Source organism: Daktulosphaira vitifoliae, unplaced genomic scaffold, assembly GCF_025091365.1.
Source record: "Daktulosphaira vitifoliae isolate Bord-2020 unplaced genomic scaffold, ASM2509136v1 Scaffold_5, whole genome shotgun sequence".
Lineage (NCBI taxonomy): Eukaryota > Metazoa > Arthropoda > Insecta > Hemiptera > Phylloxeridae > Daktulosphaira > Daktulosphaira vitifoliae.
The window spans coordinates 22510747-22527820 of record NW_026099576.1 but is presented as its reverse complement, the minus strand read 5'-3'; the positions used below and the strand labels follow the sequence as shown (position 1 = coordinate 22527820).

Sequence of the window (17074 nt, the reverse complement as noted above, 5' to 3'; positions counted from 1 at the left end):
AAAAAAAAAAAAAAAAAAAAAAAACACATCTTAGTAAAACCAATACCTTCTCAGCTTCGCATCGAAGCTAAAAAATGATGCTACCATTTATACATTTAATATTTGTTGTTAAGCTTTTTTGTGTAATATTGAATAATTTTTTGACTATGTATAATATATTTGAACAGAATTTTATCAGCAACTCAATTTAAATTTTGTAGATTAATTTTTTGTACGCTTTAACTTTTGTGTTTTTTTACACACAAAGAAAAATTATTTGTTTATGAGGCCAAGGGGAAGGGCTTAGGAGGCTTAACTCTATAAAAAAATTGAATAGGTACCAAAATTAAATTTTACAATCGAATTAAAGTTTAAGTCAAGTTTTCTCAATGATACAATATTTTTTTATCATTATAGAAAAATGTTTTAAATAACTTCCATTCAAACATAATTAAACTTAACTATACATAAAAAATTTATTCTAACAATTTTTAACCAGTTTTCTTGATACGAAAATAGTTTGTAGCTATACAAATGTATACTTTAAACGTTAATAGCTTACAGGTGCCTTTAAATATTTTTTGAAATATTTACAATATTGATTTATATTTATGAAATTGGTCATTAATTATTTGTTTTATTACTAATAACTAATTTCATTACATAGTAAACTGATACAGAATAATAATTATTGAACATGAATTTAAATTTTAAAAAATCACACTAGATATATATAAATATTACACTAAAAATTGATAAATTTAACTAAAAAAAAGTTATTTTTACTTTGTCAGAAGATTTTTATTAAAGCCATATCATCGGAATGTTTTTTTTTATAAGTTGGACTTAATAGCTTTAATTTGATATAGATTTATAGAAGGCGAGATTTCGTTTTTTTTTTCATCAACTAAAAAGAAAAAACTATGGTACAATTTTTATTGTGTGCAAAACTCCTTTGTTATTCTGTTATTTATTAAATAAATTATTTAATCTAAATTTTATTAAATTATTCAATAAATAAATTTTGTTTGATTATGATCAAAAAAGTTTTTGAAAAGAATGATATTTTCCTAATAAGTTTCAATTCTCTGGGGCAGTTTGTATTTAATACCTACTAAAATTTATTGTTGAACAAAAAAAAATTGATTTTCTGCTTTTCTTAAAAAAATTAGAAATACAAAAATACAAGAAAATAAATTATTAATAACACGACATACATTTTATCGAGTTCATTAACTATGACGCTAATGAACTTTTAAAAGCTCAGAGGCATCTTTTTTATTGCAACTACAACCTGAGACAGCTACCGCAGGCAATCCCAACATATAGACACGCCACTGAGTATTTATATAAATATTTAGATATTTATAAAGACTTGAAATAAAATTTTAATGAAACTTTACAGATTTCTACTTTGACAGCAAATTAATTAAAAAAACACGTCGCAGGGAGTACATTTAAAAATGTTTTATTAAAAAAGTTTTTAATTTGTCAGATGTCCAAAATATTTTTCAAAATTTGAAAAAAAAATAAACATTTGTTTAGAAAAAATACGTATTTTTGAAGTACAAAATAGTTGTAGGAATAACTTTTTCAGTTAACACACTTTTTGTTCTGTAAAAGTTTAAATTTAAAACAGGTTTTCCAAAACATAGGCGAAAATTAAAAAAAAAAAAACAAATTTTAGACTTTATAAAAGGTTACGATTCTTAGAAAAATATACCTTTTTTTTATGTTAAATATACGACTCTATTTTTGTAAAACCGATTGACCAATAATTTTTTATTGTATTTTATGATATATCTAAGTCTATTGAAACTATTAATCACCTTGTTGATTATGTATGGTGTGATCTAAACAAAATTTGTATCAACTGAATTATGATACATTTAAAACTATTGCGAGGCTAAATTTTGTGATTACTCTTAAAATATTTTTCATGAGTTCATTTTCAAATCTGACAATCATAACATTAACGATCATTGATTATTAGTCAATGTATATGAACAATATTAAAAAGTATTTAGAGTAATTGAATCATAAATATTATACATTTATTATAGGGTGATTTAAATCTGCTGATTTTAGCACAGGAAATATTTTTAGTTTATGGAATTCGAATTTATGTAAAAAAGAGTATAATTGAATAAAAATCAATAAAATCTTTTAGAATATTTTATTAGTTTTATTGTAATAATATATTTTGATAAAATCACCTGATGATGTTATTGAACGTATCAAAATTTTAAATGGCCCTGATGTTGTGTTTATAAATACATTTGTTATTTTATTACTTTGGTTATTAATCATATTATTTATAACATAAGGGGATTTTTTTTTTACTTTTAACAGTAGTGAACAGTTAAAAGTAAAATAAATAATCAATGTATATAGTTAATATACATTGATTATTTATTTGACATTTTATGAAAGTTAATAAGTAAAACAATATGTTATTATAAAGTTTTATATACTTTTAGCTATAAGGTGAAAAATCAATAATTGTTTTTTTCTAAGTTAACACTTAATAATGACGTAATTATTTTTATTATAGAAAGCAGGTGGTAACACATATAATAATAAGTCCGTATGGTGTGTATATAAATTTTGCCTTATTTATTATTTAACTAATTTTATTTGATGGCGAATTTGACTACTTTTAGATAAATTTTTCTATTGTATTATTCTTTATTTTCATATACAATCAACGTCCATTAAATACATTTGGTTTTGATAATATTAAGACATGCTTACTTTCATATAACTTAGTTATATAAAATGGTGTTATAGAGAAACAACACTTAAATAAATATATTAATTGTCGTACGATTTACCTGTATTAAAAATATATACAGAGTGATCCGTATGATTTAACCCACTCGATTAAAATAATTTTGTTAATGTTTTCTTTGGCTTCAATTTATCAATTATTAAGTAATTTTTAGTTCGTCCATTATATAATTTAATGATGTTTGAAATAAAATGGCTTATAAAATAGAAAATTATCAAATTAAGAAAACGACTGGTGAAAAACAACTATTGGACCACCAGTACATCGGAAATTATTCACATTTTTTTTCATAGGCGGGGGAGTGTGTGACCGAGAAATGTCTAATAATAAAAATAGTCATACTTGCGCTTCACCTCTAGTTTAGTATTTTAAAATGCTACATTATTTTAAATGATCTATATCATCCACAATTATGAAATTATCTAACTTGATTGCACACCTAGGTCAGTTATTTAATAAAAGACAGCGACGCAATAACAAGATGATCATTATTTCCAACTAACTTAAAAATAATAGAATATTAAGTATTTCGCATTTCATTGTTGTTTTAACATATACCCATAACAGAAATCTTTTTCTCATAAGTAATACTGTACTAGTAATGTATTTTAGCGGGACTGGCAAAATTTACTGTGTATAAATTATACGAAAGATGGCAACCAGACATATTGCTGTTAATCTGTATAATAACAGTAGCGAAGATTTTTATTTATTTAGGACTAGGGTGAAATTGTAAAATATGCGTGTTGACCCTGTCAACTAGGCATAGTATTTTAAACTATCAGATGTCTGTGCTAAGATGCATAATATATTACCGTCATCATCCATAATGTAGTTAACGAGTCATCGTGTATATTATTCTTATGCATTCATTGCATCAGTTCAGATTTTTACATTTTTGTCATGGTTGTAACTCCATTAATTTTCAAATTTTCATAGATTAGTAATATTTTCATTGATGTGTAAATAGTTATTGAAGTATATATATATTTCTAAATACATAAATGTAAATGTTATTTAAGTCATACGTTATAGATCAATATTGTAAATTATAAATTATATTTTAGGAATGCGACATAACCGCAATATTGATAAAAATGGACTTGATCCCTTCTGCCTCTCAGGTACAGATATGTATTTAATGTTTGTATTGAAAATAAATGGAATAAAATTATCAGTAAATAATATTAATAAAATATTAGTATATAAAAGTTTCCCCATAATTATAAGTCATTAAAACGCGGTCATTACTAAATTGTTACATTTTATAAATTTTTCCAAGAAATATTTCTAAAGTGTCCCCCGTGATTTACTAATTTGACTATGTAGACCGATGTTAAAAATTAGTAAATCACCACAGTGAGGGACATTCTATTTATATTAATTATGCTCTTACAATCAGTGATTAATCTAGGTATACTTCGAGGGGAGTTGATATTTTGATAGCCCTCCTGACTATCTCAGGGTGTCAATAATAATATCACTAATATTGATTAATATAAGTTAAAACTCATTTTATTTTTAACTCATCGAATTTTTTTTCATGGTAATTTTTTTGCTAGTAAAGTAAACAAATGTTTAATAGACTTTCTGAGTGCTAAACATTTGAGTATATATATATATCAGTAATTTTCAAAATAATTTTATTTGTTGTTGGAGTTTAAATGACTACAAATATAGTGAAATTGAAAATATTTTTACTATGAATATCTAGTGCCACAACCAGGGTGGGTAGGAGGTTGTAACTTTCCCCTCCTAAAATTCAAAATTTGCTCATTCAAATTTTCTTATATAGCTATTCAGTCGAAAAAAATCCATTATAATAATAATAAACTCCCTGAAATTACTTTCTGTTTGCGCCACTGTGAATATGTAATGTTTTATCATTTTAAGATAAAATTATAATAATTTAAGATATAATTAGTTTTTCTAGTGTTATCATTTTTTAGATAATAAAAACTATACTTATTTTAGTTTATAGATTTTTTGATTATTATACTTTAAATAAGATAATTAATGCTTGTAGTCATTATGTAGTCATTATCAAAAATATGATTTTCATGATAATTGAAATTAATTTACACGAATAATTTATTTTCAAGTAATAAATTATATGTACATATTAATTTAACTATCATATAGTTTTCAAAAACTTGCTAAATGCGTTGAAATTGAGATACAAAGAAAATTAAAAAACATATTTTAAGCATAATTATTTAGAAACAATATAACAGAAAAAAAAATTAATATAATTACATTAATAATAATAATAATAACACCAATTCTAGATATTAAAAAAAAATAGATTTTAGAATGCTACTAAACATGCATACAATCATTTTAATAAACGAAAAACGTAAGCTTTGTATAATTTGATATAAAAAATATTGATTTTTGTTTTTAAATCCGTTAATTTATTTGTATATTTTCATTAAAAAAAAATTTTATTTAAAAATATGTTCAAATTTTATATTGAAATCTATAGATTTTAATATATTGTACTCAATGTTTCTATAATCAATTATTAATTTTTGTCGTCTGCATGGTTGTATTCAATAAAAGTGTNGTCGTCTGCATTGTTGTATTCAATAAAAGTGTGAATGACTTTTTTTTATATTATTATACATTTGTAAAAGGATATGCATAAAAGAAAAGAATAGTCTACGTGGTGATTAAATAAAAAATCCTAAGCGTTAATTTAATGCTCCTTTATTCATATATAATACTTGGCCAGTTTCTGGCCTAGTAGTGGTTAAAAAGAAGAAAAGAGTAAAAGGAAAAATATTTTTCTTATAGGGTTCATTGAAATTGAGGCAAAATCTTTTTTGCCTCATTCAAAAATTGATCAAATATTAAGCAATACATTTAATAGAGCAATGTTGCTCATAAAAATGGGATTAAATTTATAAACTAAAGAATGAGCAAACTTGTCCATAATATAGACGATGTGAAGGTTTAAATGGGAAAAGAGAAGGTTGGAATTTAGTTCATTTTACAGTTACGTTTTTGTTGAGGATTTAAATAGTTTTTCGGATATTTTAAAATATTTTCATATGTAAATTTATTCATTATAAAATAAATAATAGCAAATCGTTTTTAAATTGAATAAAAAAACTAATTTAGGTTGCGTCCAAACAAAAAAAAATGTTAGCACCCCTGGCATAAAAATTTTATGATTGAAATGTTTAAAATACGAATAGAGTTATAATAATGATGTGACTAATTTTACCATCAAAAAATAGCGATTACAAAATTAAATAAATATAGTAATGATAATTATTGACAATTTTTAAATAATTTTACTTTCTTTGGTTTTCAATTTGAGTTTAACAAACTAGTCTAATTTTATGTCCCTTAAATTTTTTTAATGTGTTTTTATTTTTCTAAGATATCAGTTTTATCTCTTTTAAAGTTGTATTAATGTTTTTATTTTTTATTAGGAGTATTTCATTTCAAACTCGTGTGTACACAAACTATTTTGTCCATAAAATCTTTTAAGCAATAAAACTGTAACATATTGTTACCATTTTTTGTTTATCCTATCACAGATTTCTTATGGATTTAGTTTCCCATTGGCGTTTTTACATGTGTATAACAGCATCGTGTTACTTTGCGCTGTTGTTTAACTACTTAACAGTTTATTCATACAATATGTTTGTATTCATTAAAATAAAAATAAACTTGTCTAAGTCTTCAGCATTGGTGTCAGTTTAGGACGAATGATTTCCTCTTATGAACATGTCCTATTGGTGGCCAATTTGAGGGAGTTCGCTAATGCTCCTCCCATTTTATTAGATTGAAAATATCGTATTTTTAGTAGCAGTCAGTTTAGGTACACTCTTTTCAAAAATCTCGTATAACGATCAATTTTAACTTAGGATCTTTAATGTGCAATTCATTGTTTTCGTTTGTTTTTTGTGCGTTTTACACAATTATTTTTTTTATGTTTTACTATAATTTTCATGTAATACATATTTCTTTGTGAATAAAATTGTAATTCATTTTTTTTTTTAATTTAATGTAACTGATAAGTAACTAATTACTAGTTAAATCAATTATCAACTCGGTACTGCAAACAAAGTGTTAACAATTACTACGAATTAAAAACTAATGAATTTAAATTATATAATTATTTTAAATTTAGACTAATTGTATTTACACAAGGTAAATACAAATTATTTTTTAGAAGGAAACTCAAATTATATTTTTTTAAATTTATCTTCGAAATATAAATCAGGTAGGCTTATAAAAATTTCATGATGTTCCAGAGTATAATTATTTAGCTAAAAAATTAAATATGTATTAAATGCTTTAATAAAAAAAAAAAATTATGCTTTTGTAGTGTATTTTAACTGAAATGTAAAAATATTTATCTAAAGTTTTACACTTGGAATTAAATATTTTTAAAATGAACTATTAGTAACTTTTTCAGTTGAAACTACAATTAAAAATAATTTTACCATTTCTTAGTCTTATTACTTTAAATGTTTACAGCCTAAATTCTTATTTTCTTTTTTACTAAGACCTAGCAAAAATAAATGAATGAAACTCGAACCGGAGTAAAAGTATTGCTATTATTACTATAATAGTTATTATTAAGTAATTTTGATGAATTCATTTTCGTTTCATTTTATTTAAATATGTTTTAATTGTTATTTTTAAAAGCAATAAATTGCTTGTTTTTATAAAAAAAATTTTTTTTTATTAATTTACAATTAAGATAAATTATTGATCGTATTCGTTTTAAGACATAAAAAATGTAAAACGATGACGATAATTATAATAATATGAATAATGATAGAGCAAAATTGATTCAAAGAACAAAATGATTTTCTTGGATTTAAAAAAAATAGTAATGTTTGCGAAGTATCGAAATATATTAACAAAAAAATGACATAATAATGTACAAGAACACATATGTTTGTTTCAAATCGCACTTGTAACTTTTTTGCAAGAATACAATATTATTGTTGTTTTACTGCGTAAGGTTTTATCTTTAGCGTAAAAATAAATAAATCAACATTTTCATTATTTTAATAGCTAAATAAAACAACACGAGTAGAAAAAATTAAACGAAATTTTAAGTCTTATTCATATTAGGGGAGTCTAGAGGGATTTTCGAATAACATAAAAATGGGGAATGTTCTTTTTTTCATTATTTCTAAATTAAATTTTTATATATAAAATAATTTTTGTATAACTAGTTGAAGTAGGTCAGTTACTAAAAATTTACTTAATAATTATCAAAATCAAACCTTCAAGAGTCATCAGGTCAATTTTCCTTTTAAATAATTATACACTACAATTTTTTTTTAATTACTCGGTAGACCAATTAAAAAATTGTATAATACATCCAAAATTTCTAAAAAGAGCAGGAGGTTACTCCCACTTAATTGACGAATACGTACATAATACATTTTTTAAACATAATTAAACTAAGTTTTGTCAAGTGGCCCCATTAAAAAAATCATTTTGCCCTATGCTTGATTTGACATTTTTTCTTATTAATTAATGAGCTTTTAACCAATTGGTTTCAATATATGAAATAATATTTCTATCAAATTTAAAGATTTTATGGTGAACACCTTTATTAAGAGATTCAATCAAAGCTTAAGGGTGCTAATTTGTTCTACACTACCATATAGAAAGATTTTTTCATATGATTTTTAACAATATTAAATTAGTTTTTGTAAACAATGTTGATAAAATCTTTATTATATAAAATTGTACAATTGTCCAATAAAATAAATATATATATAAATGACAAAAGAAATCGTATTGGTGTTATACGACCTCGTTGATTTATTTATAATAAAATTGCGATTGTGAACATTTTTCAAGGATACTTTTATTTTTTTACAAATTTTATTTTGACAAGTTTTATCCTTTTGTATTAGTAATGAAATTAATAATGAGTAACTGACCATAATTTTAATGAATTTGTGTACAATTTTACTAGTAAATTGAAGATAGATTATTATATTATTGTAGATGTGATATGGGTAGACATAGACCAGATTGGTGGTCAAATCAACAACAGCAACAAGATTTGGAAGATGGATGTCCTAGAAATGCAGCCAATGCTCGCGAAAGAGCTCGTATGCGAGTTCTGAGTAAAGCTTTCAGTCGTTTAAAGACCACATTACCTTGGGTACCTGCTGACACAAAGTTGTCCAAGTTAGATACGTTGCGATTAGCAACCACGTATATTGCACATCTAAGTTCACTATTATCCTCATCAGAACAGAAAGATTCTAGTTTTACCAGAGGGACAGTTGCAGTTAATCCACCTAACGTCGTAGTAATTATAAAATTTAATTATTGATTACGTAAATCTGGCATTCCAATAAATGCGGTTATCGAATTAGTTTTACGGTATGCGTCATATACATAGTATCGAATTGAATCTGTTTGAGGAATATTTAATTTTGTAGAGCAGAATTAGTAATCGCGTATGAGTAAACAAGTGTAATTCTAATGAAAACATAAAATTACCAATTATTTGATGTGAATAATATATTAAAATAATAATTCATAAATTTAGGTAAGGGAGACTAAATTTTCTCAATGTTAATTTTAGTTTGAAATTTATAGATGCAAGTTTTTCATAGTTTATATTGCATGCAACTATATTAAAGTGTGCCAAAACAATTAATATGGGGTAACCTAATTAAAAATATAATGAATTTCGAGTATTACTTATATTCTCTAAGAGAAAGCTTATAAATCATAATATTGCTAGATTGAAGAATTTCATTTACCAAAAAGTGTTGCATTCCTACAAAGTTCCATAATACGAATAGGACATTAACGTAAAAAGCTATCTAATCAGTCCTTTTACTATGATATACTGTCTTATTGTTAATGGATAAATCAAGAAAATGCGCTTTTAATATATTTTGTGGCAGATTAGAAACAATAGATTTATGTATTTTTACATAAATGTATAGAATTAATTCATTCTAACAAATTTGAGCAATGTATTATAGTTCTATTTACGATCAATAACTTTTGAATATAATTTTAGTTTTGGTAAAATAATTTATTGAATAAATAAGTATTTTTTAGGGGTCAAATAAATTTTTTTTATTTGTTATGCGTTTAAATTTATTATATCGCTGTCTTATTTTATAATTAAACTTAACGTTACACGATTTTTATGTTTAACGATTTTAATATTAAAACGTTATTCAATTTTTTTCGTTTAACAGTTTAACGTTACCACCTTTTTATGTTTGACGTAAAAAAATATTCGAAATATAATTCACTGCCGTAAGTAGTTTAATATAGGCAAATTATTACTTTTCCTGATATGGAATTTTTTTAATATAACGTAAATGTTACATAACTATAAGTAAATACAAATTTTAGGTTGGTTACATAAGTTTTTCGAAGATACACGCTTTTTTAAAGTGCTGTTTTACTAATTGGGTAATGGTGATATATTTAAAAAATTAATTTCTTCTCAGGTTCGTATTGAAACTAAAATTATCTCTTGGAAATTAAACGGTTTGCAACAAAATGGAACTAGGTCCACTTTTGGGGATTTTGGAATTAAATATTTTATTTTCTTAGAAAAAAAAAAACTTTAATTCATTACCAGAAAATCTCTTATACATGAAGTTTCGTAAATTAATCTAAAATAAAATAAGTATAAAACTTTACTAACGATTTCTTTAAACATAGAAAATATGGAGTTACTTTCTTTTTACAGTAAACCCTTCAATTGTTGTAAATGTAATTCAACATTTTTATTACTTAAATTTTGAATTAAAACATAAACACTTGTTTTGATATAATAATTAAAATTAATATAAATAATTATTCAAATTATAATTCGAGTTTGAGTGGCTAATTAAATCTATATTTATTTATTACTAAAATCTATTTCTAAAATCCGTTATTAGACAACTGTAGATGAATATATTTCACTTCTATTTGTAAACTAATAATCATTTATAACATAAATTACTTTCAAAATAATTTTCAACTTTGGTTAAATGTGGTTTTTCTCTAACAACATTAAACCCATCCACATGTACGTGCATTACGTGTTTACCCTCAGAAATATGATATGTCACTGAACAAACAAATTTCAGATGGTCGATTGATCCAAATCTGCAGCCCTTAGGTATAAGCAAATAGCAACGGTCGTCTGTATACATGCAATTATTTATATGAACACATCGATATTAATAATACTGCAACAACCACATGCACGACAATCCATCAAGCTGGACTAAATTATAATAATATTGAAATATCACAGAAAATATTAAAATCAGGAAGTTTTATAGTAAAGTATGTTATTTATCTGAAATGGTGTAGGATTAATACATTTTCACCTAATCGGTAACATAAAAATTAATTCATACATTTTTATTGCAGTCATTTTAAAAACAACTGCCTCAATAATTTTATAATATTTATTAATTTTTACGTATATATTTATTTATGGAGCTTATTTTTATTATTTGACTTTTATAAGAATAAAAAAAAAAATTTTTTTTAAGTTTTTCGAAATTTCAAAACTATATAATGACTTTAGGATAAGTACTTATCAGGGGTTTAACCAGAGGAATATGAGGATTTTACCTTCCATTATCAGCAATATTGTAATCTAATACTCTAATATTTGTACAACTATATCTTTAAAATGAAGTTATGAGCAAACAAATTTCCAACAAATGAAATTTTGTCTATGGACACCTCTATAACGAAATCCTGGCTTCACCGTTGGTACTTATTGAGTCACGTGCATTTTAACACATTGGCTGTTGTTTATTTATACTCCAATCACGTTATATACTCACTCTATGTATTAAAATGCTTGTAATTCAATAAGTATTCATCCCAAAGTTGTTATTGATCATTCAAAATTGTTTACAAGAAAAAATCCAAACAATAACTATTTGAAATAGAGAGTTTTTTCATGAGGGTTTGGTTAAAAAAAATATAACAAATTAAATTGTTTTCAATTTTGAGTGATTTTTACTGTACATAATTATACATTGCTTATTTTCAATTTACAATAAAGTTATATCTATTATTTTAATACATTACCAGTATTCATTTTTAAACATATTAGTTGCTGATTAATTTTTGTATTTTATATTTTATATTTACAACATTATTTTAAAATTTATAAACTATTTTTATTGTTGTATTTATACACATATGTATAATATCTATGCATCTTTTGGCGATTGTTTTTGTTGCCCCGTACATGGTTTTGTTTTATTTAAAAAATTATAAAATAAATTATATAATTACAATTGATTAGAGAGGTGTTATGAGGGTGGGCTGTTTCTAAAAGATTATTTTGAATTTTACACAAAAATGAACTGATATTAAAAATAAAATAATTCAAATCATTAAAATAAAAATGCCAACTTTGTTGATTTTGTTTTACATTGCATGATATAAACAAGCAATAAAGCCAGTATAAATTTTATGTTTACTGGATAATAACAGTAATGTTAAAATTGAGAACTTATAAATACAAGTAAGAATGGCACGAATAATGAGTTAGAATTGCTGTGTCTGGGCCAAAAAAGTAGAGACAAATAGACCAAATGCCAACCAGGTGCTATTTGTCACTTGATAATTGTCGACGCGTTTCATTCATTGTAGGTGTTGTAATTTTTTATAGGGGACTGTAATATAGCAGTTTCTTAAATTAAGATTAATAGATACTTGAGAGAAAAATTCGTCTTTAAACGTTTTTGCATCTGCTTTCAGAAAATAATTATTATACAAATAATTCATATTTTTTTTATAAAATATATAATTAGTTTACTAAAACGATAGTAATTCAGAAATATCAAGTTCATAATTAGTATATTAATCTTTAGGGAGTGACACAGACTTTTCTATTAATTATAACTATAAATAAAAATTTGTACCCTGAGATTAATATTTCTTTCTTTTAATATTGGTATACATCAGGCATAACTCTTTGAATATATCTTGAGAAATAGAATCTAGGTTTTTTGATACCTACAGCATTTTTCTTTTAGTATGTAGAGACAAATCTTCCAATGGGCCACCATTTCTTGATACAAAACTAGTTTCTAATTTACTTAATATTATATCAATAACTGAATTGTAAGTATTTACATCGACAGTTTTTAAGGGGACACTTATTTTTTTATATGTAAATATTAAAATAACATTGTGCTAATATCCACTAATTAAGCATAAGCTCAATTAAAAAAAATGAATCTACCGGTTTTTTAGGAACAAGTTTCTTTCTATTAGTATTTAGTTGTTCAAATTCATATGCACTTTCTTTAGAAAAATTATTAGCCAACTTCATTGTTTTTTGAAATTCTTTTCTCAATTTTTAAAATTTTGAAATTGTGTCTTCTACAGTATAAGTAATCAATAGTACACAAGAATCATATGATTGAAACTTCATAATTACTGGTTCTAATACGTAAAGATAATTTTAAAAGTAAAATCTATCAGTCTTTTTCTTCTTCTTTTTCCTTACCTTAATCCCAACTACTTGGGGTCGGCCACCCTTATCCTAAACTTCCCCTTGGCACAATCACCCACATCATCTAGCCGTCACATCACATCAGCTGTCTTCATTCGCATTCAATTACATCCCTCCATCTCTTTTTTGGTTTTCCTCTACCTCTTCTTCCTTCAACATTTATTTCTATAACTAAAACCATCAGTACATACGATATTATGAAAAATAAGCAATGAGACCACAAAAACGTAAAGCTAATTAAAGGATTTCCGTTTATGTGCTTTAGTAGTTTTTAATAATGCATCATGGAAATCTAAAATTATACGTTAAGCTGATGAATGCAAAATCTCACCGAATAGTACTAACTCGTTTAATTGTGTCTATCAAATGTTTGATGACAATCATGATAAATTCTATTGAATAGACATTATTATTCAGGTTATATCATTTTAGTAACTATATTTTTCAAATTTAAGTAAATTATAAATTATTTAAACTTAAAAAGTCTATTACATAAACAATAGTATTTTAATTACTTTTATTATGGTTAATGACATTATGAACATCAACCCTCATTGACCTTTTTTGTAGGTAGGGCACTTGCTTTATTGTAACTTAGGATCGGTGTTTCTGACCCGAGTTACATACCCACTTTACGTGTTTTACTGACACTTCCCGTAATAATGTCTATGAGTTTAACATAAGTAATGCAAATGATAAATAATCTTTGATTTAAAATCTAGTTTTATCAAGAAAATGCTAGCGTGACTTTTTTTTAATGAAATTTAAAAAAGATTATTTATTTTCTTGATTGATTTAATATTCAATACTATATAAATTTTAAACAAATTTTTATATTATTCATGAAAAGTTTAAATAATTACCAATTGTATTCCAGGCATGGCCTTATAATGTACACAATGGAGTCAAAGAATTCTCATCATCAGAAGATGACAAATATGATTGCTACACATTGAATGAAAAATCATATCTAGCATACGATTCTTATTATGAAACTATAAATTCACAATAAATCTTTAAGTGTATATATTTTAATAATTATTTCTTAACTTATCAATAATTAATTACAACTTGATTTTAAATGAGTAACAATAGTTTTTATTTTACTTTTTTCTTAATCTAGTCTTAATACTTGGTTACAAAGTAATAAAATACTATGTACAAAATCATTGTACATTTATTGTATCATTTCATGTTTTATTAAACAATAAAATTATTGAATATTTGAAATAAATTAAAATATTGATAATGAATGTTTTAATCTTTACCTAAATTTTTTAATTAGTTAATAGCTAGTCTATAAATACGAATTTTTTTTCTTCTAGTATTGGTTCCAGATTTTTATTGTAAAATTGTTGTTCCCTCAAAATAAATATTTTTTTCGTTTTTGCAAAATGTATACGTCTGCATACCAAACATTTTTAATATAACTTTATTATTTTATTAGATATAAATATTTAAAGTTTTAGTTAATTTACATGTATAATACACGAGGGATTACAAATACAGGTAGTTAGGTTTTTTATAACCTTCTAAAGAGTGTTAATAAGGTAGTTTTATTATATTATAATTTAATTTAAGAAATACGGCATTTAGCGAAAAAATATATAGAATTAAAATTGTAGAATGTAATATTTTCAATAAAATATCTTATAACATTTTATATTGCAAGTTTTAATTCTTAATGCAAAATGAAATAATAAAAATATTTTTTTCTTTTACAAAATTGACAATTTTTAATTATTTAAATATATTATTCAATTAATTGGAGATATAAAAAATTTTTCAGATTTCTTTAGTAGTTCTCACTAGACTGAGTTTTAACGATATATCAATCATATCTAGACAATCGTATTTAGCTGAAGATATTTTCTTGGTAATTGAAAAAAATTCCTTTTATTTCCCGTAAATTGGCAAAATCTTCAATTTTTAAAATAAAAATTTTAAATTACTAAATTTTGACATTTTTTAATTTTTGAACAACAGAAAAATTTAAACAAATTTAGGTATATATTTTTTGAAAATGTGACGCAGTTAAAATAAATAATATTTTCCGAACACATTATTTTCTATATGCAAATGCCCGCAGAAGTTACACAAAAAATGTAACATTATTAAGATGATCCGTCAATCAGTGAATAGAGTCACTACAGTACGACATTTCAAAGATTATCAGGAACTTTATTTCAGAGAACACCAAGCTTATCGCAAAATGGATATATATATATATATATACAGGGTGATTCATTAAGGATAAGACACTCGTTTACTCAGTAACTATTGAAAATTTTAAATTTTTGGTAGNGACACTCGTTTACTCAGTAACTATTGAAAATTTTTAATTTTTGGTAAGGAAAATATTGTTTGATTCAAAAAACACTACAATAATATGTAGTAAAAACATGATATTTTTCATCCCTTCAAGGTTAAAAAACATTAACTTGAGTTTTTTTAAATGAAAACACATATTTTGAATTTAATAACATTTTTGAGTTTTTAATTTAATAGTAAATGGCATTTGAATTTTTAATATAACTTTATTCGTTTATTAGATATTAACACTTAAAGTTTCAAATGTTTGAGTTAATATACATGTATAATACATTAGGGATTAAAATTACAGGTAGCTAATTGGTTTTTTATGACATCGATATTAGCAGGTACAAAGCATTGTTATTATCAATGGTAGTAAGGCACATTGTTGTGAGTTTATAAATACACTAACTGACAATACAGAATGTATATCTATTGATAGTCATAATTGATAATGAACAATCCGTGACTGTGACAGCAATGTCATAAAAAAACAATTAGCTATCTGTAATTTTAATCCCTACTGTATTATACATGTATATTAACTCAAAAATTTGAAACTTTAAATGTTTATATTTAATAAACGAATAAAGTTATATTAAAAATTCAAATGCCATTTACTATTGAATTAAAAACTCAAAAATGTTATTAAATTCAAAATATGTGTTCTCATTTAAAAAAACTTAAGTTAATGTTTTTTAACCTTGAAGGGATGAAAAATATCATGTTTTTACTACATATTATTGTAGTGTTTTTTGAATCAAACAATATTTTCCTTACCAAAAATTTAAAATTTTCAATAGTTACTGAGTAAACGAGTGTCTTATCCTTAATGAATCACCCTGTATATAGAATGATTAGTTTATGTAAATAATTTTATAGTTATTTTGCAAGTTATTTACTTGCAAAATAAATACAATATTGGAAAAAAAATTGATTTCTTTTAGTTATATATATTTCTTGATTTATCAGCTAATAATTATAATAATAAAAATAATTCTAATAATACTTTTTAGAATCATTCTTTATAAATTAAAGGGGTATAAACTTTTTTTTTTAAATGGCAACATACATATTTAACTAGCTAATGCGGAAAAAGGAAATCATCTAAATAACAATATGACTGGTCGACTACAACTTTTAAACTAGTATTTCAGAAGTTATTAACAGTTTAGAGTAATGACTAGAGGTGAGGATTGGATGCTGTTATTTTTATCACTAGTTATTTCCCCACCGTACTTTTCGTTCCGCCTAGATATAAAAATGAGAATAAATCCTAAATAAATAAATACTGGTCCAAATGTTACTATCGATCAGTCATATTATTAATTAGATTATTATCTATTTTATAAGCTAGTTAAATATGTATTTTGCCATTTAAAAAAATTAAGCTTATACCCCTGTGAGTCAAAAGAGATGATTTAAAAAAGGAATTTTTAGCTAATAAATCAAGAAATAAATGCAACTAAAAGAGATCAAAACTTTCTTTT

At 23.9% G+C, this 17074-nt stretch overlaps 1 protein-coding gene across 10 annotated transcripts in view; it reads left to right on the top strand.

Moving 5' to 3' along the window:
• Positions 1-14416, top strand: part of LOC126906832 (transcription factor 21) — a 26943-nt gene extending 12527 nt beyond the window's left edge. For 3 of the 10 annotated variants that reach the window (XM_050687733.1, XM_050687729.1, XM_050687732.1), the window contains exons 2-3: positions 8762-9071; positions 14149-14413. In XM_050687733.1, the coding sequence (XP_050543690.1) occupies positions 8769-9071; positions 14149-14283 (438 nt within the window). In that variant the 5' untranslated portion in view covers positions 8762-8768 and the 3' untranslated portion in view covers positions 14284-14413. Of the gene's footprint in view, positions 1-6632; positions 6764-6814; positions 7008-7601; positions 7753-7867; positions 8042-8761; positions 9072-14148 lie in introns of those variants that run through there. The other 7 variants (XM_050687730.1, XM_050687727.1, XM_050687731.1 and 4 more) reach the window with 7 other exon arrangements.
• Positions 14417-17074: the final 2658 nt, after the last annotated feature.